The following is a 27,795-nucleotide window of genomic DNA, read 5'->3' as shown; positions in this document are numbered from 1 at the left end:
TAAATTTGAAATCATGCTTTTGATTTATGATTTAGTCTTTGTAAATCCCTTTGAATAACCTTGTTGGTGAATTGTGCTATAAAAAATAAACTTGCCTTGCCTTGCCTAGTCCATGACCTTCAAACTTCAATTACTTTCGTCAATTCATGTAATGTGTTACTAGCAATTATTCAAATTAATCAATTCAGGTTCAAATTGAATGATTCACATCCAGATATAAAGAATTCAAATTCAATTCCTACTGGCACAAGATTTAGGAGCAAAATCAAAACGAGTTTGATGTGCAAATTTTGTTCACAGAAAAACAAAAAGAAAAAAATAAAGAAACAACGTTTTTCAGGCTGCCAAATAGTTAGTGACGGACGAAAGGCCACGTCGCTCATGAAATCCATGAGGTAGGCCTACCCACTGGCAGTGGTGGACAGTAATGGAGTACATTTACTTGAGTACTGTACTTAAGTACATATCCAGAGGATTTGTACTTTACTTGAGTATTAGATTTCTTTGGTACTTATTACTTTTACTTGAATACATTTCCAAGACAAATATTTTTACTTTTACTCGAGTAAATTTCTAGGAAGGCTGAAAAGTACTCGTTACTTTCAGGTCTGCTCTTTTTTCTTCTCCCCTTGTGTCCCTATTGGACACAAGCTGTTTTTGTCAAAGGAGGAGACCTACTGTATCACAGTGCACGCTCTCCACTGGGATGTACGTAAAGCGGAAATAAGTCAAGCCTCCTCAAAACGATACCGCCAACGTAGCCTGCGTTTGTCAAGACAGAGCCGCAACAAGTCAAGACATAGACGCAACAATGGCTACGCCTGCGATGAGATGTAGTTTTTTGTAAAACAGTGGTCTTTGAGGGGGATCCAGACTTAGTTGGATGGTGCAGGTTCATTTGTTTTCAGTTCATGATTGTTAATAAACTCTGCATCATCTGCTGTCCTCTTATGATCCCATTCATTTGATTTGTTTTTGGTGTTTCTGCAGGTTTTATATAACATTGTGGTTCTAAAAGCAGCACATCAGTGCAGCCGGTTTCAAAGAGTTAATTCTCAGAAACAAGAGTTAAAAGATCCTTAAATTAATTTAGAAAAAATATAGTAATTTACTGATGTGGAAAATAAGAAATGTACTCTTACTCTTACTTTTACTTAAAGTAAATTTAAAAGCATTTACTTTTGGATACTTTGGATAGTAATATTTTGACTGAGCTACTTTTACTTGTAACGGAGTAAATTTTGACCAGTAGTATTTTCTTACTCAAGTACTGGGGTCGAGTACTCTGTCCACCTCTACCCACTGGGTTCCTGGTGTTGTTCACCATTTCAGCAGTCTGGAGGTGAGCCATTCCTGGTGAGTATGATACTTTCCAGCAAAGCTTATTTTTCTAACTACTAAAACCATCAAACGGCCTCAAGGCTGATTTATGGTTCCGCGTTACAGCAACGCAGAGCCTACGCCGTAGGCTACGCCGTCGATTTAACGCGGAACCATAAATGAGGCTTTATTCCCTGGAGCAGCGAGTGACGTCACTGCGGAGGACGGTGTCATGACGTCGGCAGTTCAATACCGACATGAACTGAGTAGGAGGTAGGCGGATGCATCATGCAGATGTGAGGATTTGGGGGAGGCGAAATCGAGCCCTTTGGATAGACAGGCTGAGATCAATAACGCACACAGAAATCAATGAATATAGGCTACACAAAGGTCTCTGCATGACAGTAATGATGCAGACTCCAGGCGTGTGTCACGTGATGGTGTGGAAAAGACATGGAGTGATGCTGCAGAAGCATATGAGCTGGCTTTATTGGGATATTCACTGCTAATAAAGAGTTTGCGGAACAGCAGAAGACTGGAAGAGAAAGTGGGGGTGTATCCTATGAGTCTGTGAGGGAGAGAGAGGGAGAAACGTGGACAGTGATGTTGCGCGTTATCTGCTCGCATAATGAGGGCTGTCTTTCCCAGTTCAGGCAGCGAGGCTTCTCCGCCCTTCCTTCCAGCTAGGATCTGTAATTTACACGACAACAGCAGGGCGTCAGTCGGATCTCCATCATCTGTGCCGGATCTTACACCGCTTTGCTGCTGCTGCTGCTGCTGCTGCAGCTCCTGCCACTGACTGCTCCATCACCAAACCCAGACCAGACCCGAGCAGATCCCATCACCCTGCCATGTGCAGAACGACATGCATGTGTGAGTTCATGCGGTGACAGAGGCGGGGGGAATGGAGCAGTTGTCAACGCATTCCTGCAGACGCACCGACGGTGATACAGTGGAGGCTGTCGTGTAGGGAGAAGACCTTCATACGCAGCGGCCAACCCAGGAAAAAAAAATATATATACGTTTTTATTTCCACCGAAGAGGGATCAGTGATCAGGTCTCGCCTTTCAACAATGGGGTAAGTGTGGTTAATATCATCCCACAGGCTGACTGAGTTCTCCTCTGTTTTCTGCATGTATATTAGCTGCAGCTGCATCTTAGGGAGGGTATCAACTTCACTGCCATGGAAACTACACACTGACCTGGATCAACGGATAAATTGTATTTAAATGCATTTATCAGTCATCCGATACATCTTCTTTTCTTTTTTTTCTTTTTTTTTTGGGGGGGGTGGGGGCGTTCAGAATTGCTTTCATGGTGTAACAAATCTTTGCTGCAGTGTAAAAGGAATGTATTAAACCTTTTTTATGTTCCCCGAAATGTTCCTTTTCAAATATGGTCTATAATGGAAAAAGAGAAGGGCCTTCATTTTGGACATGATATGCTACTGTTTACATGAATGTATATGGAGAAGTTAATCATCTAACTTTAAGGTTCATAAACACTTGGTTAATCTGCTTTGGTCCCCAAAGTGACCCTACCCGAGGACCTCAGAGGGTAGACCTCAATGTGCTCGTCATAATTAAACAGAGATCACTAAAATGATGGTCCTGACCTCTTCAAAAACGCTCCCCAAATACATTACAGAGAGTTATGTAACTCTGAAAAAATGCATGTGCAACAGTAACATTTGTTCTAAAATATTGTCGGCGTAGGCAGCTGTCTGATGAAGCGTATTCCTTATTCTGCTCTACAGTGTTAGGAACAGTATCGTGTCTGTCAGTGGCAGAGGAATGTCAGTAAACCTACAGAGCTGACTCCAGGCGGCTTTCTGTCTCTATGGCAGCACAGCGACAGCTACCTTACACATCCCCCAACTACAGGCACCCATGAGTGAATCACCCATAAGCCTCCTGGTGTGCATGCAGCACTGCTCATTTGCATGTACCCTAACTAACCCTGAGCTCAGCGGTCTGTTTCCCCCTCCAACTCTGCCGTTCATTAACCGGTGTCTCCTGCAGTTCATTGTGATTAATTACACGGCGTGAGGTTGACAATATAGAACAGGCATGGTGCGATTTCAAGGCGTCAGCCAAAACTCCTGCATTAACTATTTACAGTACACTGGAGGCCTCACAGTCGCCCACTCTGCCCTCCGACCGTGTGGGCAGCACATCATGCAGCCATGTCCCACTCAGCCTCAGTGCTCCACCAGACTCTGCTATCCTGGTGACTAAGTTACTGTTATGCAACAGACTCAATGACTCAATTGATCCACAGTGGAATATTTTGTTAACTGTGATTCAATACACTATGATGCTCACAATGTGTGTAATTAAGTCTGATTATGCACAAGTGCGGATTACGTGACCATACTTAGGTGCAACTCTGTTGTCGAGCTGTAATGGTGTAGGCAGATGGAGTCATATTTCACTTCCGGCCTTGTGGTTCAATATCAAGCCCGTACCAGCTGTAATTGTTACGGGATGGAGGAGAGCTGTGTTGTTAGACTAGAACTGGAGATGCCTATCAACCCTCCTAATGCTTTCACTTCCTTTTTGCAAATTCAATCAGGGCACAGGCACCCAGCCCCTTTCTCTTTTTGTCTTTGCTTGTGTGTGTGTGTGTGTGTGTGTGTGTGTGTGTGTGTGTGTGTGTGTGTGTGTGTGTGTGTGTGTGTGTGTGTGTGTGTGTGTGTGTGTGTGTGTGTGTGTGTGTGTGTGTGTGTGTGTGTGTGTGTGTGTGTGTGCATATCTCAGCTCAACCAGAGTAAGTCCCAGCAGATGGAGCAACCAGGATCTGTCTCATTAATGACCTCACTCTACCTTAAATAAGAGCTGCTTCAAGATCTACACACTGTTCAGTTAATGAAAATGTCTGGAAATGAGAGCATCATCAAGAGAGAGAGAGAGAGAGAGAGAGAGAGAGAGAGAGAGAAAGAGAAGTGAGAGAGTGAGAGAGAAGAGAGGGAAGTGGTGGAAAAGGCGAGGAGGAAAGTGAGGTTTCAGGAGATGGACTGTTTCATTATACTTGTGTTTCTGTCAGCATTTGCAGAGGGGGAGCTGCATTGTTAAAGAGGACATGCTGAAGTAGAAAATGAAACAGTCTTCTCAACTATAAACTGAGCTCCGCATGCAGCTGCAGTCACACCTGTACATCAAGCCCCCGAAGCATAAGAGGCTCTATAAGTTACACCTGTTGCCATTCTTGGTGTAGTGTATTGTGTGTTTCATAACTAAGCAGGAGTTGGTTCACCCAAAAGTACAGTTTTTGTTTCCTTTGCAACTTTTGCTCAGTTTTTTTTATTTACAATTATGGTACATTAAGAGTGTCACAGTACAATGGCTGGAACATGAAGCATGTTAAAGTCATGGCTTCAAGCCTCTGTCTGTGTTGCATTTGCATCTTTCTCCCATGTGTATGTGGATCCTCTGCCAGTGGTTGCTCACAGCAGTCCAAAGACATACACAGTATGTTTAGTATGTCTATAGCTGACAATCCCACTCAGCCTTTAATAGTGAGCATGCTTGCAAAAAAAGTTCCCAATTGCCCACATTTCAAATATGTCATTGTCTTCACTCATGGAAGTGTACATTTTTTCTAAGATCAGTTTTCAGTGACTGAAACTAATCTAAAATATTTTTCAAAACGTTTAAAAAAAATAGCAGTCAACACAAGAACACTGCTGTAGTTTAATTTCACATTTTCTTGTGGTTTTCTCACTGAAAACCATGAGAGAATGTTTGTTCGTAGTGACTTTATGTCCATTTCACTTAAGTTGTTTATACTGAGTCTTTACTTCACAACTCCACCGCTTCAAGGAAGCCGATCTGTCACTTTTAGTCTTGGAGTTGGTAGTTCTGCTTTGCAAAATGAACCACTTCTGTGTTAAAGTCTGCGGTAAATAAATTGTATGAGTAGATGCATGATAAATCTTGAAAGGGTTTATCTTAACTTAAAATTTTACTGAGAAAAAAATTTAATATCATAATCTATTTCCTATATTATTTGCCAAAAAAGGCAGTGCATCAATAAAAGTGAAAGATAACCTTGAAAATAGCTATTAAAAATGTAAACCCTACATTGATACTGAAAGTTTTCATTATATTACTTGAGATTTAAAATAAATAAAAAATTGCAGATATGCATTTAACAGCCATCTATCCAACATTATTATCATCCTCCCACTGAAGTCAGCAAAGTGTCTTTCAACCTGCTTGTGTAGCTGTCGAGTATACTTGCCCAAAGTTTTCCGTAAAGACCTCCATTGTGTTTAACCGTCACGCTGGAGCGGCACGCAGCCATAGTTCACTTAATTGCTTGTACCATATTGTGTTGCAGTTTGGAGCTTCCCACTCCCTTCATCTTTTTCTCACAGAAGATTGGTGGATTCATCAGCATTCCAGCCTTTCCTACATTTATCACCTCCTCCACACTTCCCTCATCCCTCCCTCCCTCCCTCTCACCTCGTCACTCTTCCTACTTCTCTCACGCTGCCAGCCTTCCGTTTCTGTCTTATCTTTCACGTTCCTTCAGCTGCCCTTGTGTCATGCGGCACGCTCTGCATGTCAAGCATCGTTCCCTGTTCCTCTTCCTCTTTTCCCACTTAAATGACCACCTGTTTTTACCTGTCCTCTACTTCCTATCTACTCTATTCTGCTTTCTCTGATCATACGATGTCTCTGAAGGTCTACAGCTGAGTTCCCAGCTGTAGTACAAGACAGTCTGCATATGTTGACTTTACTTGTACGCCTTTTCATTACTGAAAACGATCTGAGGCTCTTAACAGAAACCAGAATCATGTAGAAAAGATTTTACGGTGGAAATGATGCATTTCATACTGATACATGTTTTTTTTTTGAGGACTCAGAAGGACAATAAAACTGGAAAGATATATCTTCAAACTTAATGGCAGTCCATAATTTATTTATTTCCCTTTTCAAAGTTCAGTTGTAGGAGTGAGTACTGTGTGGGCGTTATTTTGGAACCAAACTCATTGGCAAAGGCGTTTATGTAAAAACGAAAGCTGGAGAACATTGCTGCGTTTGATACGCACACTCAATCAAAAAAACAAGAAGTGCAACATTTTCTACAGCTCTGTCAGAATGATGCCACGAAAAACGCTGCCAGTTGTCAAGCGGCTATTGCACAGATCATACGGACAGACTGCGCTCGCCATGATGTGTGCTGGGAAGGAGTCAAAATGACTCACAGTACCACCACTTAGGCTGCTGTCGATGATTATGATAATTCGCACGCAGCCCTCCACAAGCAGCTTTGTGGAGCGGCATTAATCATCCCAGATTCAGTCTCAGACTTACTATACTCCCTGTTCCCCATCATTCTCCTTCTCCTCCTGTCTAACATACCTCTCTGTCTCCCTGTCTTCGTGTTTTTTCTGTCTTTCCCAGTCGTGGCTAATCACACACAGGAGGGGTGCTGCCTTTGAATTTTAATATTCATTTATACAGCAAGCCTTTGATGTCCCCCATCACCCCCACAGTGCAGTGTAAGCACTTCTCTATCTCGTGTTCTGCCAGCACTGCCAGCCCAGAATATCTCCCTCAGCACCCTGCACTCTCAGTGTGTGTGTGTGTGTGTGTGTGTGTGTGTGTGTAGATATTAGCCATGAAATCCCAACAAATCTGCAATATATGAGGGCCAAACTAGAGGAGCAGTCTGAGAAGTGGAGAGATGAATGATTGATGCGGTGGAGCAAGAGTGAAGGGTGAGCGGAAAACAAAGATGGATCATCTTATTAACTGAGACTAATGGCGGTAAATCTGACCACTGGTTTGAGTCACAAAGAGGTCAATAAGGAATTAAAATGTCTCATTTTGACCCCCCACAGAGTTCCCGTCATCCTCAGATCTACTTAAACACACCCACATTATTGTTTGTGTACTGTATGTGCAAGCATATACTGTAGTGCGCTTCTGTATGAGGAAACTGCAGCTCTGTGGGGTGTGTCTACAGTAGTTAACCATGGCCTACTGTCTATATTTAGCCTGAAACCCTCTCCTTTCTCCCTGTGTTCCCCTGTGTGACCCCCGCTCAGAGCTGCAGGCATTCCCATATCTGAGCAGAGAGAGACGGTGCTGCCTTACACCGAGACACAGACATGGAGAGTTTCTTCCAGCAAGCAGCGTGCATTTAGTTCTCTGGTTTTTAAGTCAAGAAGATGTCCTAATGGCTTACATTTGAAAGTTTAGTTAGTTTTTTATCCACGTACACGAGGCGATGAGTATATTTAGTAACCTGTGGTGACTTCTTTCTGTGGTGTAGCTATGGAGGATGGTGACTTGGTCATTAGGTTGCCAGGGCGATCTGAGTCCCCTCTGGGCAGCAGGAATTTTGTTCCAAGTGGTGGGCTTGGTGAGACGCTGGTGTTGCGGCACAAAGAAGTTCACCACTTCTTCTTTGTTCCTTTCAGGGAGCAGCCCATCTACAGCACACGGGCCCACGTCTTCCAGATCGACCCCAACACCAAGAAGAACTGGCTGCCCACCAGCAAGCACGCCGTCACTGTCTCCTACTTCTACGACAGCACGCGCAACGTCTACCGCATCATCAGCCTGGACGGCACCAAGGTGAGCACTGACATTTTTAGACTTCTGCCACGCGAGAGGGTTTTATCAAGATATGTTTCAGTATAATTAACTCGGAGGTGGCTCTGTGATCTGCTGAGATGTTGTTAATGAGCTCTGCACTAAAAACTAATGTGCAGACACGTCATAAAAGAGCTCAAAATTACAAGATGTCCCAATACTGAGGGCTCAGGTTTCACTGCGTGCATGTAACTCCTGCATCTGTGTGTGTCTATCTGCACTTGAGAGTCTACACTCATATCTATGGATATCCTTGTTAAAGACCTGGGGTGGGGCGTTCCTGCTGGGAATGATGTGATCAAGGTAGCCTGGGACGAGTAAAGCCGGATTAAGGCCAATCCACTCACATACATACACATTCAGCTGGAAAATCAGATGTGTGGAGCCATGTGAACATCACGGTCAGAGAAATGTGGCTAGCTGATGAATCTGTTTACACTCTGTGATCATAAAGTTTGCGTGTGTGGATAAGCAAATTGGTCCCAAGGCAACGATGCAGCATTTTTAAAGAGGCTAGGCAACTCTTTAGAAAATATGACCAAATACTTCATAACAAAACAGTTCTTAGAAAGTATGACGTTTCAGAAAGCACAATAATAAAGCACACTCTGAAATTGTGTTTTTTTGCTTTTGTTGCTCATTTTCTGAAGATCCATTCTGCTTTAAATATCTCTGCTTCTCAGACATGTTGTGTTTGATGTTAGTTTAATATTTTCTGTTTTCTGTGTCCTTGACATATTTTCTGAGTTTTGCTCAGTTATGCCTCAGATAGCTGATCACTAAATTGTGTAACAAGCACATGCCCTGATTTCTACTCATTTAAACTCATGTGATTAGGGAAACCAGAATGCCAGCGATTACACAACACTTTTAATTGATCAGTAATTAGCTTTTTTTCCAAGAGTATTATTCAACAAAGGCAGATGACTTATGTAAGATTTAGAGTTAGTCTTTTTTCCTGTCTCTTTTACATTCAATCATAAAACTTCACATGTTCTGTCACTTTTTGTTTTGGTTTAACACATCCGTTGAAGAATTAAAACCCAACCCTGTCCGTCCTGCTCTGCACTCACTGAAGATATTAATCATAAGACACAATTCTTCAGTGTTCTGCGTTCACTTTTTGAGTTTGAGACAGATTTAAGACAGGTATAAGCTGATATGTACGCTGATATATAAATACTTGCTGTTGATTGTTTGTCCTCTTATGTACAGCACTTTGTTTCAGCTGTGGTTGTTTTAAAGCGCTTTATAAATAAAGTTGAGTTGAGTTCTGACACTGTCAAAGCTTGACAATGAAAGGAGCTACTCAAAGTGATTGACAGTTTTATTTATTTTATTTATACAGCCTGAGACAGTTCCTGACGAAACAGAGGTTACAACTGTAGCCAAAAAATAAAGCAACAGCAAAATACAGCAGGGCAGATCTGTGGGACCTCGTCACCTGACCTCTATTCTGGAGAATAAAACCCGTATGAACACTGAATAATCTGTCCCTAAGTGCTTCTGTTCTCTGACAGCAGGATACTTCACAAGTGTTACTCAAACAGTGTATAAATAGTGTGTTGAAAGCAAGCGGACGTCGCTGCTGTATTGGATATTTTCAGGAAGCTGCCTGTGGGATCAAAATAAAGAACCCGTGTTCAGTAATGAAGAAACGTGTCACTCACTGCAACGCTGGAGCTCACTGATCTGCTTTTAACTGGGAGGCATAATAATGGATTTTTCTGGTCTGATGTTCAATATGTCGTTATTTTCCGAATCATTCTGGCCAATTTCCAAGATTGCTCTATGCACAGCTGATCAAATCTTTCCTGAAGGGATTTAGGATGCTACTATTTCTGCAACGACTTTCAGATGTACACACTGAAATGAAATCTGTCTCAACTTGGAACTGTTTCACCAAGTTAAAGAAACCACGTTTACTTTTATATTGTTAAATTCAAGCAAAACTGTTAACCATAATGACATGACACTGGACAACACTAGAATTTTATCATCAAGCTGGTGCAAGTGACACCAGTATCATTGTTTGTAGTGCAGGATTAAAAGTCTGGGCATAGGCTGCAAATATCAAGCTCATAAAATAATTATTTGAATATTAAATACTCAGCTGCTAAAATAATAAATAATTAGATTTGACATACTGTATATACAGTAGATTCAATTAAACAACAAAAGCAGCTTACTATTTCAAGTGATGAAACAGAAAACCCTCACATATGAAAAGATGGAATACACAAGCAGGGGTTGGCAGATTTGTCTCATAAATGGGTTTCATACACAGTAAATATCATTCATTTGAGGTTTTGGTTACATTTTTAGATGTCTTTTGTGGTCCACATGACTTTTTAGAAAAGTAATGCACACATTTCACACACATTGCAGTAATTAAAGTAATTTAACACATATTAAATGGACTGGATCTCTCCTGCAGGCAATAATCAACAGCACCATAAGTCCCAACATGACTTTCACGAAGACCTCGCAGAAGTTTGGCCAGTGGGCAGACAGCCGAGCGAACACCGTATATGGGCTGGGGTTCTCCACTGAGCATCATCTGTCCAAGGTACCACCCCGTTCACCCAGGAATGATCTACTTTTTCACTTGTGTTTATGTGTTTGAGTGTGCTCACTTTTGAGGTGGCGAATGCGCACCTCTTCAGCGTGATAAGGATCTGTCGTGAACAGATAGCCTCTTAACATCCCAGCTGTTCGGGCAGCTCACACACATGCACACACAGAACAGTTCACCAATCAATAACAGTATTCAGTCTTGTTAGATCAGGTGTTTTCTCCACTATCAATAATTGTTTATAATTTATTACTCTCCCTTAAAAGATTGCCCCCCTAAGAGAGTATATCGCAGAAGAATTCTTTGGATCACAAAGAAGCTGAAACTAGAAATTTGTGCATTTCACATGGTGGTTTACAAATTGATGATGACACCAGGCTTGGCTCAGTTTTTGCCTGACTCATGTTTAGTAACAAAAGTCTGGGACAGCTCATTCGACAAAAGTCAATCAACAACGGCCTCACCGGGAAGTGCTGAAGTCTTGTAATTGACATTTTGTCGCTTTACAGAAGCACAAATTTGTCTTCTTAAGTGTTTGTAAGGCAGCTATCTGTAAAAAAAAAAAAAAAAAAAAAAAAAACTGTGCCTGCAATACTGGACTGAATCCTTTTGTGACCTTGTACAAATGTAATTTGTTTTCTGAACTTTCTTAATACCATTTAAAGGAAAAAGCTTGCAGTCGTATCAAAAGTGTATGCGAAGCTGGGATTAATACTAAGCTTGTATCAAGTCCACAAAAGTAAAAGGAAAAAAATAAAAGTAGCTTAATTACTAAAAATAAAACAAAACTTTATGAATACTTCCAAACTTTTGAAAAATGTGAACATGATCATATTAACTGTCTCACCGTGGGTAACAGGAACTATATCTGTGGAGGATCAATATGCAGTTATATAGCATACACCTGCCAGAGAAACACAAGTATTTTGTTTGCTTGTAACAAAGTTTATCGGTCAGATTCACTTCTCACATAACCGCTGAATAACACCCCTGAAGCACCGAGACGGAAACCTCTGCATTTAGACCACCCGAGCACAACTATTATATTGCATTGAAGTGAAATGATATTGAGTTACTTTTTGGCCCCCCTTAATGGCGGACACCAGACCTGCTCCAGCTGCATCCTCAATTTGATTTCCCCACCGTTCAGCCCTCTGCAGTACTCTATATACTAAATTATAACATTCTGTGAAGGTGTGGGATTGATGAGCCGCAACCTGAACACACATCTATTTGCATTTGTGTGTGTGTGTGTGCAAGAGAGAGAGAGAGAGAGAGAGAGAGAGAGAGAGAGAGAGAGAGAGAGAGAGAGAGAGAGAGAGAGAGAGAGAGAGAGAGAGAGAGAGAGAGAGAGAGAGAGAGAGAGAGAGAGAGAGAGAGAGAGAGAGTGTGTGTGGGTGCACCAGAGTGTTTATATTTGCTCAAAGCCCCAGGCTGATCTCACCATACCACTTCAGGCTTGCTGGATGCAGCTACATCTAACTCTCGACTAAAATAAACCCAGAGCTCCGCTTCAGTCACTTATGACTTCTGATACTGAAAAACACAATGGCACAGTTGGGTTTGCTCTCTGTATTTCTACTGTATGTGTGTGTGGCTGGGTGGGTATTAACTGTAGTAAGGTTACCAGGGGAGAGCTAGTTAGGCTGCGAGGACTTATGGGTCATTCTTGTCTTAAGTTGAGCTAAGTTGAGGTTGTTATTGGCAACAGCTTTTGGCTATCTTTCATCCTCCCTTACAGTATCTCTCACATATGCTTTTACTAAACAGATTAAACCACACCATTATGGGATTTACAGTCCACATTGATGGCTGTTCTCTCTTTCCAGTTTGCTGAGAAGTTTGCTGAGTACAAAGAAGCAGCACGGCTCGCTAAGGAGAAGAGTCAAGAGAAGATGGATATGGCCACGTCTCCTTCTCAGGTAGGTTCACTGAACGTTGTTATAACCATGCCGGTGAGATGTTTTGTGGACAACCGATGAGCAGCTCAGAAAGAAAAGATGCAGAAATGATTATTCATTTAAAACAGTAATAATATAAATGACAAAAACTTCCCATGAATGTTAAGATAATAAGATAATTATATTTTTCATACGTGTAAAAACAGAGAGTAATTTTTGTAATAAAGCCTTACGCATTAAAAGTTCTGCTGGAAAAATAGCATTTATAATGATTGCATTATAATATTGTTAGCACTAATGTATCAGCATGTTTATCATGCAGCACTGTTTGAGTTAGTTTGGGCGGAGCTTACTTTTTAATACATTCATCAAGTCCAGCCACTCCCAACCTCAAGGTTTTATCCAAAGCATCACAAATGCAAGCAAAGAAGAAAATGTTAAAATTACACATTTCAATGTATTCATTGTGCAGTAACAGGATAGGTGGTGTATAAAGTATAAAAAGTGTTATTGCAAGAGTCCACAAGGCCAGAAGTGAATAGACTAAATGTCATGTTAAACAAAAAACTACAAGCTACAAACTACAACTACTACAAGTTGTGAAATCTGTCAAATAAATGAGTAAAACATCACAATACTCTCTTGTAATTCAATTGAATACAATTAGAAAATTGTATTATCTGAAGTTACCGTAAACAGCTTTATAAAGCTCTGATAAGGCTTGGCCTTGGATAGCTACCATTGGTATATGTTCATAACAAAATAATTGTGTGTACCTGATACTGCAAGGAACATAAATATGTAAAGTTTGGACAAAATATGACACTTTAGTCAAGAAAAAGCAAAGTGCAGGAAGCCCATGTAAATAAAATAAATAACAGTATAATATGATATTGACATAAAGGAGCCAGAATTTGCGTTGAAAACATGAAGCATAAGTGTAGTTTGAACAGGTCTAAGCCGGTGCCATATACTTGTATTTTGGACTGTTGCCCATGAAGTTGGAATAAAACATTTTTTTTAACCTTTTATCATAAAATAACTGTAAATGAAAAGATGAAACAAAAGAAAATGTTTCTGAAAATAAAATTGTTCCAACTTTGTGGCCAACAGTGTGTTTAATCAATCGTTCAAAGCAGCACAAAGGAACTTTTACATTTCATTGCCGCTTTTTTCTTGAATAACCTCAACTCTTATACAATGTTGTCCGTTGTAGTTGTTTCCTCACTGTTGACATGTGACATAGTGCCATGAAGCAGCCCAATAAATGACTGGGGCAGGAGTCCAAAATGACTTTGGCTGTTTGTTGTCAGTGGTAGGAGCAGGAAACCATGGGCGTGAGATGACACTTCCTAAAAGCAATACAATAGTCTTTCAAATGAAACTGAAACAGATATTTTGAAATGGGAATTTTATTAGTGTCAGTATATTAAAGCCTTCAATCCTTGCATAAAATACCAATATAGTTCATTATCTTTGTATGTTTTCATCTTATAGCATGTAAGATTGATGTTAAGTCCCAATAAACAGAGCATAGTTATCCAGTGTGTTAAGCATTTGTCTATATGGGATATAGAGTTATAACATGTTTCAGAGCTAACTAACTGTGTATGTGAGTAGACTAATCCACTTCAAGGAAGAATCTCCAGAGAAATCTGGTCTTTAATGTTTGGGCCATTAATCGGATCCGTGTCCTGATCTGTTCAATATGTGCGTTTGGACAGCCCCATGCTGTACCGCATTCTGTATTTCTATTAAGGCTGCAGCCCACATGGGCTGAAACGCTAGCGTAACTCTCCATGCGAGGGTATGTTTTAATTAAGTCAAGAGGACCACTTTGCTCTCACTTCTCACTGGGGGGAGGAATGTGCGCCGTACTCAGCAGGGCTACAGTGGTGAGAGTAGACACAGACTGTAACTGTGAAGGCTGGAGCCGTCCCGATAAAAGCCTGAGTGAGTCTGTTGAAGCTGCTCTGCTCCATCACTGAAGTCATCGCTTCACCCACAGGCCAGCTGCTTTTGTTTTATAACTTCCAGACCCTATAAATATGTATATATGTATATACATATATATACATATATATATGTGTGTGTGTGTGTGTGTGTGTAAGAGAGAGAGAGAGAGAGAGAGAGAGAGAGAGAGAGAGAGAGAGAGGTTTCAAAGTCCCTTTATTGAGACACTGCAGGACATGTCATACAACCATCATATCAAAAACTCCAGAACAAAACAAAAAAAAAGAGCCAAGACAAACCAACAAACCCTTTCAACCAGACAGACAATATTCCTCTACTCAAAATTTTAAAACCAGTTCTCCACCCTCCCCCACAGAGCACAAAACCTCCCCCACAGTCCACATACGAGAGAAGTCTCCCATATTGTCCATCATACTATAGTAGGCGTGCTCCACCCTTAACCGAGCCTTCAGCAACCCCAGCAGAACCCCCACCGGCTCCACGCTACCGGCACCTTGGGTTTGGTTTCTGCGTGTTAGCCAGATGGCCAACTTAACAGAACCTGACAGGAAGTTGATCAGGGTTTGAACAGACTTCCTCTTGGCACTGTACCTTGGACCGAAAATAAACAAAGGAAAAGAAAACTCCTCCCCAAGACCCTCACACCATCCCTTCAGAAGCTCAAACAGTGCTTTTAACCGAGGACATAGAACAAACAAATGTGCAAGAGTCTCCGTCTGAGAGCAGAAGACACAGCCCTCCCCCAGCCCTGGATCCAGGCGCGCTCTGTATCTGTTTGTAGCTATCGCCCCATGCACAATCCTCCACTGGAGGTCTGCTGTCCGCTTCTCAACGGGCAGCTTGTACAGGGACCGCCAGCTGCCCTTCGGGGAAACGTCTGGATCAAAAAACTCAGTCCACCTCGACTCTTTCAGGCCCGTCAAACAACGCAGGTTCAAAACCTTGACACAGACTGTGTAGAGGTCTTTCTTTTCTGCAGCCTTGAAGGTGTCCAGGCGAGGGGTTATGAGAGACAGCAACTGCCCCCCTTCCTCCTGCCACTCCCCCACAGCTGGACAGACAGACAGCGAGGGGAAACTGTACTCACGGTCCTCCTCCCACTGCTCACACCGAGAACCGTCCCTCGCAAACGCTCTCAGGGGTTGTGGCAGGCTTGCACAGACCTCCTTCACCACCCTGTTGATCAGCCTGATAGAGGTGATGCTGCTGTTCCTCCTCAGGGTGTCCACCGATGTCGCCGTCATCCTCAGTAGATGGCCCAGTTTAGTACAGCCGGCCTCCCTGAGACTGGTTCGCAGGCTGGCAGACTGCAACGTTCGAGTCTGTATGAGACCATTGAAGAACAAGGGTTCCTCAAACAGCCACAAGCCTGGGGTGTCATCTGTGGCCCGTGTGATTTTAAAGACCTGCCAGGCCTGCAGCACCGAGCTGTAAAATGGCGACAATCCAGAAAGGTCAGCGCTCTCAGGCTGCAGCAGGAAAAGCTGCTTGTCATACCCCCATCTTCCAGCTCTCCTCAGCAAAATTCGGGCTGTATCTAGCCAACCCGGGCCGCAACCATACAGCAGTCTCTGCGCGGTCTGAAGTCTGAAAGAGGCGATCCTAGACTGGATGTGGATCAGCCCCTGCCCCCCCTCAGCCACAGGTAGATAGAGAGCCGCTGCTCGGACCCAGTGATGACCAGACCAGAAGAAGTTCAGGATAGCTCTCTGGATTCCCTCCATCAGGCCTTTAGGTGGTGTCAGAACGACCAGTCTGTGCCACAGAGTCGAGGCGACCAAGTTATTGGCGACCAGAACCCTTCCCCTATATGACAACTGGGGTAGCAACCATGTCCATTTAGACAACCGAGCAGTCACCTTCTCCAGGACTCCCTCCCAGTTCTTGGCCTGAAACCCTTCGGTGCCCAAAAACACTCCCAACACTTTCAGCCCCACCCTGCCCCACTCCAGACCCCCAGGCAGACTGGGCACTGCCTGATCCCTCCACTGCCCCAGCAACAGAGCTTCACTTTTAGCCCAGTTCACCCGTGCAGAAGAAGCCTTTTCATACAGGGCTAGGGTTTCCTTTAACCTGTTTACATCCCCCTGACTGGTGACAAAGATGTTCATATCATCAGCATAAGCAGAAACAGTATGGGGCCGATCCTGACAGGAGGACCCAGACGGTAAGAGACCACTGAGCCGATCCCTCAACCTGCACAGAAGAGGTTCAATGGCCAGGCTGTAGAGTTGCCCTGAGATAGGGCAGCCCTGCCTTATCCCTCTCTGTACAGGAATTGGCCGACTCAGCCCTGCCCCCATCTTCACCATACACTGGGCACCATTATAGAGCAACCCAACCCAAGCCAGAAACCCATCACCAAAACCAAAAGCCCTAAGTGCAGAAAATAAATAGGAGTGATCCACCCTATCAAACGCCTTTTCTTGGTCCAAAGAAACAATGCCGACATCCACATGATCACTCTTACAGATGTCAATAATGTCCCGAACAAGGAAGATGTTGTCCATAATGGTCCTGTCCGGCACACAGTATGCCTGGTCTGTATGAATGATCATATCAAGGACACCCTTCAGTCTGTTCGACAAGGCCCTGGAAAGCAGCTTGTAGTCAGCACAGAGGAGGGCGACTGGCCTCCAGTTTTTAAGTGAGGCCAGGTCTCCTTTTTTTGGCAGCAGAGAAAGCACTGCCCTCTGACAGGAAACAGGAAGAGATCCTATCCTGAAACACTCCAAAAGGACAGCATGAAAGTCAGGTCCAAGGGTTGCCCAGAAGCGCTTGTAGAAGTCAGCGGAGAGACCATCGATCCCTGGTGCTCGTCCTGGCGCCATCTGATGCACCGCCACCGTCAGCTCTTCCAGCGTCAGCTCGCAGTCCAGAGCAGCTTTCTCCTCCGGGCTGAGCTGAGGAAGCCCATCCAGGAGCTCCCCACGGCTCTCCACACTGCACTGCTCTGCTGCAAAGAGGTCCGTGTAGAAGTCCATTGCAAGGCTCCTCATCTCCCCCGGACTGGTGGTCACTCCGCCTCCCGGCAGCTTCAGGCAGGTCATCTGCTTTCTCTGGGCCACAGATCTCTCCAGGTTAAAAAAGAAGGAGCTTGGAGCATCCATATCCTTCAGCCGGAGGAAGCGGCATCGGACAAGAGCTCCCTTCACCCTCTCCTGCAGAAAGGAGCTTAGTTCCAACCTCTTCTCCCTCAGCAGCTGACCTGTAGTGTGATCTGAGTTCCTGTGCAACCCTTGTTCAATGGTCCTAATGTCAGCCTCAAGTTCCTGAACTGCTGCCCTGATCTTAGCCGTTGACTGAGAGGTGTACTGCTGGCAAAAAACACGGATCTGTGCCTTACCCACCTCCCACCACAACTTCAAAGAACTAAAGCAGGCCTTTTCCACTTTCCACTGCTTCCAAAAGTGTTCAAAGCTCTGACAAAACGTCCTATCTTGTAGGAGTTTATTATTGAAATGCCAGCATGATTTAACCCTTTCACCTGGCGAAATGATGAAATCTATGCTGACAAAATGATGGTCTGTGAAGCCGACTGGGATGATGTCACTGTGGGTTAATCTGGGGCTGAGACTGTGGGAGATGTAGATCCGGTCTAACCTGGCTGCACTCACTGTGTTGTTATTGACCTTCACCCATGTGTATTGCCTGGTCTGTGGATGTTTAACCCTCCATGTGTCCAGCAGATCTAGTTGCGTGACTACACTATTCAGGCTCTGAGCAGACTGTAGGTGAGGCTCCTCATTCGTCCGATCAACTGTAAAATCCAGCGTGCAGTTAAAATCCCCAGCGACGATCAGCTGATCCTGCTGGTGATTCTGCAACTCTGTCTTCAACAGTGTGAACAGACCTACTCTCTCAGCTCCCTGGTTTGGGGCGTAGATGTTGACAAAGCAGAACACAGAGCCCCCTACCTCTGCCCTGACGATCAGCAGTCGACCCGGTACCACTTCAACAGACGAGAGGACTGTTGCATTGGCAGCCGCTCTAAATAGAACGGCTACCCCTGCACTGGAGCCTGTGCCATGGCTCAGGGAAACTGAGCCCTCCCACCATAAACACCAGTCTGTCTCGTCTGCTGGAGTCGTATGTGTCTCCTGTAAAAACACCACATCCACCCTCCTCTGTGCAATGACCTCAGATATTAGTGCCCTCTTGTGCTGGTCCCTCCCGCCATTGATGTTTAAAGACCCTATCTTGAGACTTCTCATGAGAAGGTTAGAATAAAAAAGCAAGTAAAAAGAAACAAGCAGAGGACAGTAAAAAGAAGAAGACGCCTTGTTGTACATGATCACATCATTTCCTGCCCCTTCCAGCAGTTTTACCTTTTTTTACTTTTCTCAGTGCTGTAATGTGTTTTCTTAGACGGAAGCGCTTCTTCTCATCCAAGAGATCGCAACCAACCATTCTCCTAAGGACGGCAACAGACTTGATGAATTTGTCTGTATCGCTAAAATAATCATCCACTCGAACAGACTTTCCAAATGTTTCATCGAGAAACTGATTGATATCCTCTAAAGAATAAAGGTCTGTGCTCCTGGTTGGAACATCAACCACAGACACTGTGTCTGATTCAGAGTCATATTCCATGTCGACCCCCTCACAGGACACCTGACTATTGGTGATCACACTGTGATCTCTTTCTGCATCACCTGTGGAAACTGCTGGCTGAGAGCTGCTCAGGTTCTCTTCAGACTCAGGAGCCTGCTGCTCCTCCGTCTGCCTCTGTTCGTCCCTCACCGGCTCTCTGGGCTGAGAGTGCGAGGCTGCATCTGCGTGCACCGCCGCGCCAGCGGCAGAAACGCCGCCCGCCGCGCCAGCGGCAGAAACGCCGCCCGCCGCGCCAGCGGCAGAAACGCCGCCCGCCGCGCCAGCGGCAGAGACGCCGCCCGCCGCGCCAGCGGCAGAGACGCCGCCCGCCGCGCCAGCGGCAGAGACGCCGCCCGCCGCGCCAGCGGCAGAGACGCCGCCCGCCGCGCCAGCGGCAGAAACGCCGCCCGCCGCGCCAGCGGCAGAAACGCCTGCAGAATCGGCTGTCGCGTCCGCGGTAGGGCCGCCTGCCGCGTTAGCGGCAGAGCCGCCCTCCGCATCCTCGGAGGGAGCCGCGACCGGCTGCCTGTGCGGACACGCAAACCGTTTGTGTCCTACATCTCCACACTCGAAACACTTGAGCTGTCCTGAGCTGGCATACACCATATAAGACCCTTCACCGTGTTTCACCCTAAAAGACACCTCCAGGATTTGCGCAGGTGAGTCAAGGAACATGAACACCTGCCGCCTCAGGGATTGTACATGTTTCAGTTTGGGATCTTTACATCCCAAACTCACCGTTTTAAACCCACTTGCAAATTTCCCAAACCTGCGGAGTTCGTTCTCCAGCAGCTCGTTAGGTATAAACGGCGGAACACCAGACACGGTGATCCGCGTAGATGGAACTGACAGCGGGGAAACCTGCACGTAAGTGTCCCTGACAAACACTCCGCTCCCTATCAGCTGATGTACGTACAGCTCCTCTAACACGAACACAACCACCGCTTTGTTCATCCTAGAGGCGTAAGACAGTTTATCATGTCCTACCTGCTCAGCCACAGCCAGCAAAACCTCCTCCACACTGACGGTGTTATCCGGCGGGACTATCCTTACTCCCTGCCGGATAGACGGAGGTGGCGTCGCGGAGGACGCCATTCCTCCCGAAAAACCTCCCGATCAATCAGACACTACTTCTAACAGTATCAAGAACCAAGAAAAACTTACCTGATCATGCACAAGACAGCTGGAAGCACCCGAAAAACAGTGACAGCAAACAATTCAAACCTCCGCGCCTCCCACACTCACATCCGTCACCACCACTCACGCTCACACTCACACCGGAAGCGGAGAGAGAGAGAGAGAGAGAGAGAGAGAGAGAGAGAGAGGGGGAGAGAAATTATTCCACTAAAACACGATGAGGAGACAGGGAATTAAATGCTTTATGTTGGTCCCGGTAGGCCAAGCCCCAGTGGAAATACATCATGCACAGATATTAAATAATGTGTTAATGAATCTGGAGCAATGAATGTAAAAGCAGCCCATAATCTTACCCTTATCGCTCTCTTCCTTCTTGCCCATTAGAGACGTACAGGCAGTGTCATTGTGCGTATTTATTGTGTTCAAATCCAGAGTCTTAATAGCTTTGTTTTATGTGAGTGCAGCAGCTAAATGATTTGTCTCTTGAATAATTCTGTAGTTGTATGGGATATAAAGATAAGAAATAATCTGTACTTCTGTAATTTCCAACTTCCAAAGCAGGCTAGTTTAATGGCCTGCGGGAATGTGGAATTGCTCACTAAGATGAACAAATTTGTTGCACCATAGTATTATGAGACATTCTGTCATCCTGTAGCTAAATACATGTATATCATTTCTCAGCTCTTATATGGGGAATATACTTGTTTTTCTTGGAAATATTTTATTTTATTTGATTTTTGTTGTAATCTCGGGGCCATCTCATCGAGGTCACACAAGTTTAATATATCTTATGTATCATTACAAATGTACACAAAGAATTCCGGCTATTTGTGCCAATGCAGAAAGGATGATTATCCAAATCAAAACAAAATCAGTAAACATGGTTTTGTTTTGTTTTTTGAATTATTTTAAAGGTAGGATAAGGTATTTCTAATACCTTACGCTGCTTTAAAGAGTTATGTTTTATTGTTTTAATCTATTGGTTTAAACAAACTATACCACTTGATCTTAAGTTTGTGAAATCTTGAGGTTGCAATCACTCAAATATTCAGTTGCAATGTTCAATATTAATTTGGACAGAGTGTTGACTATGATGACAATGACAGCAGCGGTTGTATCTCAGGGACAGCCAAACACATAGTGAATTAAAATGTTCAATCTATCATCAAAGTTTTTTGTATTATTATTATTATTATTATTATTATTATTATTATTATTATTATTATTATTATTATTATTATTATTATTATTATTATTATTATTATTATTATTATTATTATTATTATTATTATTATCAAAATGTGGGTTTTTACTGCCAGTACTCTAAGATTGTTGCATGATTAATACCCAGTTGATTTTGATGGTAACACTGTAAACCTTTGTTTCACATGTAGGAGTCTCCTGGTGGTGAGCTCTCATCACCTCTGACCCCTGTGACACCGCCCATGGAAAGTATCAACGGCACGGATGAAATCCTTGACACGCCTCCCATCGCAGACCCTCGTCCAGAGCCATCACAGAACGCGCTGGCCTTCGCACACAGGTACACCCCCCCAGGCTCATACTGTACGTTCATTGGCCCAGATGTTCACAGCTCAGATGTTAATGCTTCCACCACAATCTCGCTTGTTATTTCACACAACTAGAAAAACATTGATAAATATACAATTTGATCAATTATTTGTCCTTGGCACAGATGTGTTTTTTTCCTCTTTACGTCTTTTAGTGCTTTTTTTCTCTGTGAACCTTTATAAACGTTGCATGTTAGGGTGGTAGTGAACTCCCTCTATTCACAGCTGCTCTCCCATGTTCTTCCTCTCTAGGGAGCAACTTAAGACTTGTCGGGTCTGCTCTTTCTGATAGGGATCAGTAGAAGTCCTGACCACTGCGACATCATGATTACAGAAAAACAAACAATATATATATATATATATATATATATATATATATATATATATATATATATATATATATATATATATATATATATATATATTGTTTGTTTTTATACTGTATACTGTATATTTATACTGTATATGTTCCAGGTGCAAAGTTTTTCAACAATAAGAGACTGTTTGCAGGTCAGCATAAGAGGAAGGACTCTTTGTCAAAACTTGAGGCACTTCCATTTGGTAACTAATAAGTAAGCGAAAAAAATACACTCCAGTGAGGAGAGATGCAGTGACATGAAGTGAATTTTACTAGTTATTTGAGCTGCTCACACACTTTTACTTCTTTTACTGCAAGAGATATAACTATGAGATTATTTCTCAGGACCAATGAACTATTGCAGTTCCTGATTCTGTTCAATCTGAGAATGCTCTGTGAACGACCTGACTCACATTTTTACGTTTATGTATGCCGACTGCAGTGCAATAATTTAAATGCAAATTCAAATCTCTTGAGTAGGTGTTTGTATCACCTCTATGCATGCAATGCAACTGTTGTATACATCCCCTTTGTGACAAGTTGGAGGAATGAATATTGATGATGTTCCTTGTTATTGTTAAATGTTGGTTCATATGTAGCCATCTGTGTGAAATAAAATGTAAAAAAAAAAAAAAGGGTCAAAGAGCTATATAAATATTTAGTTGTGCATAATGACCTTCTGAAAAAAGGTGCGGTCAAGGGTTTCATCATCAAGAAGCTGTTGATGAAGCATTTATGTAAGACTTATATAACACAATGCGGGTAGTGGGAGGCTCGGAAAGAGCAAGACAGACATGCACAGTGGGTGTGTGTGTCTGTGTGTGTCAGAGAGGGACGTGCATTGTATAAAAGCCTGTAGATGAGTCACTGATACCTAAAGATCTACCAGCAGCACCCAACACTCCTTAGATTATTTGCACTTGTACAACAACCTAAACAGACGTGAACAAGTTTTAAGTTCGACTTCGGTGGTGCTCTTTGGGTCTTTTCACTTTTTAAATATCTGTAACTTGTACAACTTCAATTACTTTTTCTGTCTGTGATTTCATTTTAATTAAAGATGTCTACCATGGCTTTACTGGTGTCTGAGTGGAGACAGTTTATCTTTTTTGACATTTAAACATCAGCCTGTATAGATCTTTAAAGACATTTGGTGATGTTGCAGAAAATCTGTAGATTATTTGCTCAGAAACTCCTTGGACAACATGAACTCTGCATGACTACACATATCTGAGCAGTGTGTGGAGAGGACACCCACTGCCTGCTGCAGCCCTGCTGCAGCTCTTTCTATTCTAATGCATGCGTGGGAGATGGGGTCGACTCTCGGCATTCTCGATAGCAAGTGCGAGCGTAACAGGCAGCAGCTTATTCTCGCATTTTCTCAGAGGCAAATGCATGGAGGGTAGATGCAAGGACCATCTAGATATTTTACCTCGATATTTTACCTCCCTCTTTTCCTTTTCTCCACTCATCGACATCACCTTGCATGTATGAACTTTATAAGGAGCCTCACGCTCATATGTCCCTAAAGGTATAATGTATTTTTCAGCATTTGTTCAACAGTGTATAATTATGTTGTTATTGGAGAAAAAGAAAGAATAAATTTTGACATTTGGTTAATTTGGACTTTGTTATGCTTTTTTATGAGACTTCAGACACACGTGTAGAAAAACAGCAAGAAGCTGCTCCCAGGTGTTTGCTTTCTTTTGATAATAGGCTTCCACGCTAAGATATATACTATGTTGCCACTCAGCTGGGATGTGTAGGTAGGTAGGTGTGGGCGCAGTGGACAGATGAGGAGAGGAGGATGAGAAACATCATGGCTGAGAGTGAGTTTCTTGTGTCAGGATGTAGGCGTGTTTGGCACGTCTTCACTGGATCGGCTCTGAATGGTTTACTGAATATCGTGAGACCTTTTGTTGGGACTTCCTGGGTTGCATGTGAATGGTCTTCTAGTGTTGGAGTATGTAGGCGTCAGTCTGTGGGTTTTTGGTAGGCTTGTGAGAAAGGAGACGGTGGCAATGTCTTCTCCGTTTCTCCGACGCTGCCATGGCAACTGCTCTGCCTCCCTGATCCTTTGGGGGCTTTGTGAGAAGCTAAAACCTACCTGTCAACGAACAAATGCACGAGAGCTCCGGAGAAAATTCCTGCATATGTCACACAAGTATACACTTCTGTTTGATTGTTTTATTGAACTTAGGAGAAAAAGAATGATGTTTCACATTATGTAGTGGTAAAACGCAAAACAGAGTGTTTGATGTTTTATTCAACACTTCTGATATATTGGCAGTATGTACATGTTATGGTCCACCAACAAAATCTTTCAGGAATTCAATGGAAACTGTTTATGTAAAGAAAAAAATAAGTACAATTAAATCAGATAAAAAAAAAAACAAAGTAAAAAGTCACATGAGACTACTTAAAATCTGGTGCTGCAGTCATGATAGTTATGGATAAAAACACATAAAAGGTCCAAAAACATTATATTAATAAAAATCTTTAGATTTCATTAAAAAACAGTGAAACAAACAGCAAAAGAATTAAATCAGGGCATCAATTAAATAAAAGCTTAAATTAAAAAACAGCACATAATCAATTGTTGCATCATAAGAAGCACAGTTGCAATGAAAGTCATTAGCAGAAAAGGATAATTTTCTATCAAATCATGACACAAGTAACATATAAATGCTGTTTAAATCATTACGTCAGGTTCAGTCACACAGCAGAAACTAACTTACCCTCTATGTGTCTTTAAGTCTGCTCTGATGTCCTCAGCCAGAGTTGTGCTCAGGTCCACCCCCCCCCCCCAAGAAACCTTTCAGAAACACTCATGTAATGAAGATGAACACCAATGTCAAAACATCTTGCACTGCTCTCTTTCTCCCGATTTTCCCTCCGTCGTTCTCCCTCGCTGTCTCCGACTATCTCCGTGTTCACATCTTGACGCCTCGCCTGCACTTTGGCTCTGGGAGCTGGTGTGTGGGGCTTATACATTGCTGGGGCGGCATGCCTTGGTGACAGCACTGCTCTGCTCGTATGTATGTGTGTGCATATGGTTGTGTGTCAGTTGGTATGTGCATGTGTAGGATGAAGTGTCGTTTCCGTCCTATGCGTCACACATGCAGAAGACACACTTGCACACACAGAGGAGGTGGCTGTTGTGTAAGAACTGAAGGCACTGTGGGAGTCCGGCGTGAATTATATCTGAGCTCTCTCTCGTACACTTCGCAGGGTGGGCGTTATGACATAGTGGAGTGCTGCTGCAGTGTGTGAGGATACACGGCAGGTTGTGTGCATGTGCCAGTGTGAGTGGCTGAAACATACCAGGAAAAGCTTGGTTATGGGTGGTTGACCCCCTCATCAACTCCTGAACTAGCCAAGCTTGCTTTGTGGTTTATCTGAAGGTTATGATTCTGCTGTGTGTTGTTACTTTTGACGGGTTCATGTGAAGTACATGGAACTAGGAGCTTTTTATCAGATCTACTTTTATTCAGGGCTAGTGAATGCAAATTAAAAAAAAGTTTAGATCTCATACATTCTCGTGCCAAAGATTAAAAGTACAAGAGACAGGGAGTGGGACCTTATTGTATGAAGATCTGAAATGATGACATGCAGTGTAAATATCTTAAAGAGGCACTTTTCCTCCAAAATGTTGCGTATTTTTATTTACTCACCATATAGACACTTTAGTATATCATATTTGTCTGCAGTGAACTTGTCCAGTGTGAACACCTGCCTTTTTTGCATAAGGCAGCTGGCATAGGCTCCTGCAGACCTGCTGACCCTAAATAAGAAGAAGCAGAACATATTTCAAGGGTGACGTTATCAGTAGTGCATGTGATCTCCGGTGTCTTCAGCGTACAAGCCCGCATGGGGTCTTACCTGTCAGCACTCAGAGCCAGAAGATCAAAAGAAAGTGCTGTCCGCAATGCCCTCCACTCGTGTCAGAATAACAAATCCTACATCAGAGTGCTGTGTGTTGAGCTCAGCTCGGTGTCCAGTACAACATCCTCCCTGAAACATATCTCTCTGACGTGGGATATGAATGTCCCTAGACAAGATGGGTCTGCAGTGAGTGATTAAAACCTCCCAGTTACCCGTCTGCTGAGGATCAGTGAAGACAGATGTCACTGCAGAGCCCAAAGGGAGCTAAAAGACAGCACCCTTCTTCTTCTATTTGGCAAAGAGTATAGCAATGCTCCCTGCTGTGCCACCAAACTTTGGTCTAATTTCTTTTCTTGGGACTCAACGCTACAAATTGAATTCTCTACATACTGGACATCAAACCAAAGAGATTTATGCCAAGTTTTAGACCTGCAGATCATGAAGGAAGCTCATCCATGTTAACTGCAACAAATTCCACCTACCAAGCCACGTACAATGTGGCCTGGTTGGTGGAATTTGAATTTGAATTTGAATTTGAATTGGAGATTTTTATGTTTGAATAGATCAACTCGTCTGATAGCTGGATAAATGGTTGAGCAAGTGGAACCAGTATAAATGCAGTATCTCAGATCAGCTACAACAGCAGCCCACAACACAACAGTGGAAAATAGCCCATGTGTGATGTTAACAGCTCTAAAATTGCTAATGACCACGGGAGGGGTCTTCTTACTTTGGCCTCAACACCAGTCAGGTAGAGCTGAAGAAGGAGCTTGAATTACTGGTCAAATATCTCCAAGAATCAAAATAAGTCCAGCTGTTTTTTCAAGGTCTTAGCATTGCTATGATCAGGATGATTAACAACACAAAGAGGGATGAAGAGCTGTGTCATGAAACTACCACCCCCATGCTTTAATGTTATGACTGTGCCTTGAAAATGGTTCTCCTCGCCAGGTTCATGCCAAACATGAGGGAGCCCATCTACCATGTTCACACCTTTTTTTTTCTTTTCTTAAAGCTTGATTTGAAATTAGTGCTGTATTACAAGTGCCATTCAAAATTTTGGACAAGTCATGTTTATCACATATGATTTTTGAAAATGATGTTGCTGCTTTAGGAAAATTAGAACATTTGAGTTTGTTCACAGGTGCTTTACTTGAAGGTCTCGGTGCACCTTAGCTGCTTTGTAATTTGTATTTTCCATATATTATTTCTTAGGTATCATTTTAATGTAAGAGGAAATATTGCACTCCACTGCTCAAATAAGGCATAATGCAATCATTGAGAGATAATACTCTGGATTATTTGACATTTTGGCAATACAGCACAGTGGTGTTGTTCCTTCTGTTGTTAATTGTATGCATTGTTCTGTAATGATATATAATTATTGATTATCAAACACAAATCCCAACTCCATCATTGCCTTTGCATCATAAACACATCTCCCTCAGCTCTCATGGGATGTGGGATGCTGTACACAAGTCCAGCCAGTTTGAGTATATTATCTCAGATTTCCATTTATGACTCATACAACTGCTTTCACAGCAGCAGAAAGTCCTTACTTTCATGTCCACTCTAGACTGTTTATTTTCATTTAACTTGTTTAATATCAGACAAAAGATTAGGTTATAGCAATATTGTCATTCCCACCAGTAATGGTTACATATTGCAGTGATATCAAGCATTTTTGTAGCTGCTCTGTCATAAAATGCCTCCATGAGAAATAACCTGCATCGCAATAGCAGGAAGTCTTTTAGTGTGACACTTGTGAGGGAGACATGGGCGGATGTTTCGGACTTTCTGACATATCTTATGTTCCAAAGACAACATAAGATATGATACAATCCAAAACAAGAGAAAACTGAAACATATTGTG

General features: G+C 43.0%; 1 protein-coding gene across 2 annotated transcripts in view; it reads left to right on the top strand.

Moving 5' to 3' along the window:
• The first annotated feature begins 1,728 nt into the window (after positions 1–1,728).
• Positions 1,729–27,795, top strand: part of homer1b (homer scaffold protein 1b) — a 30,362-nt gene continuing 4,295 nt past the window's right edge. Inside the window, exons 1-5 of one of the 2 annotated variants that reach the window (XM_061729043.1) lie at positions 1,729–2,398; positions 7,754–7,910; positions 10,366–10,497; positions 12,333–12,425; positions 21,503–21,651. In XM_061729043.1, coding sequence (XP_061585027.1) covers positions 2,394–2,398; positions 7,754–7,910; positions 10,366–10,497; positions 12,333–12,425; positions 21,503–21,651 — 536 coding nt within the window. In that variant the 5' untranslated portion in view covers positions 1,729–2,393. Of the gene's footprint in view, positions 2,399–7,405; positions 7,911–10,365; positions 10,498–12,332; positions 12,426–21,502; positions 21,652–27,795 lie in introns of those variants that run through there. The other variant, XM_061729042.1, reaches the window with a different exon arrangement.

The sequence above is a fragment of the Cololabis saira genome, chromosome 9 (assembly GCF_033807715.1).
Source record: "Cololabis saira isolate AMF1-May2022 chromosome 9, fColSai1.1, whole genome shotgun sequence".
Classification (NCBI taxonomy): Eukaryota; Metazoa; Chordata; class Actinopteri; order Beloniformes; family Belonidae; genus Cololabis; species Cololabis saira.
This window is presented reverse-complemented; position numbering and strand designations above follow the sequence as displayed.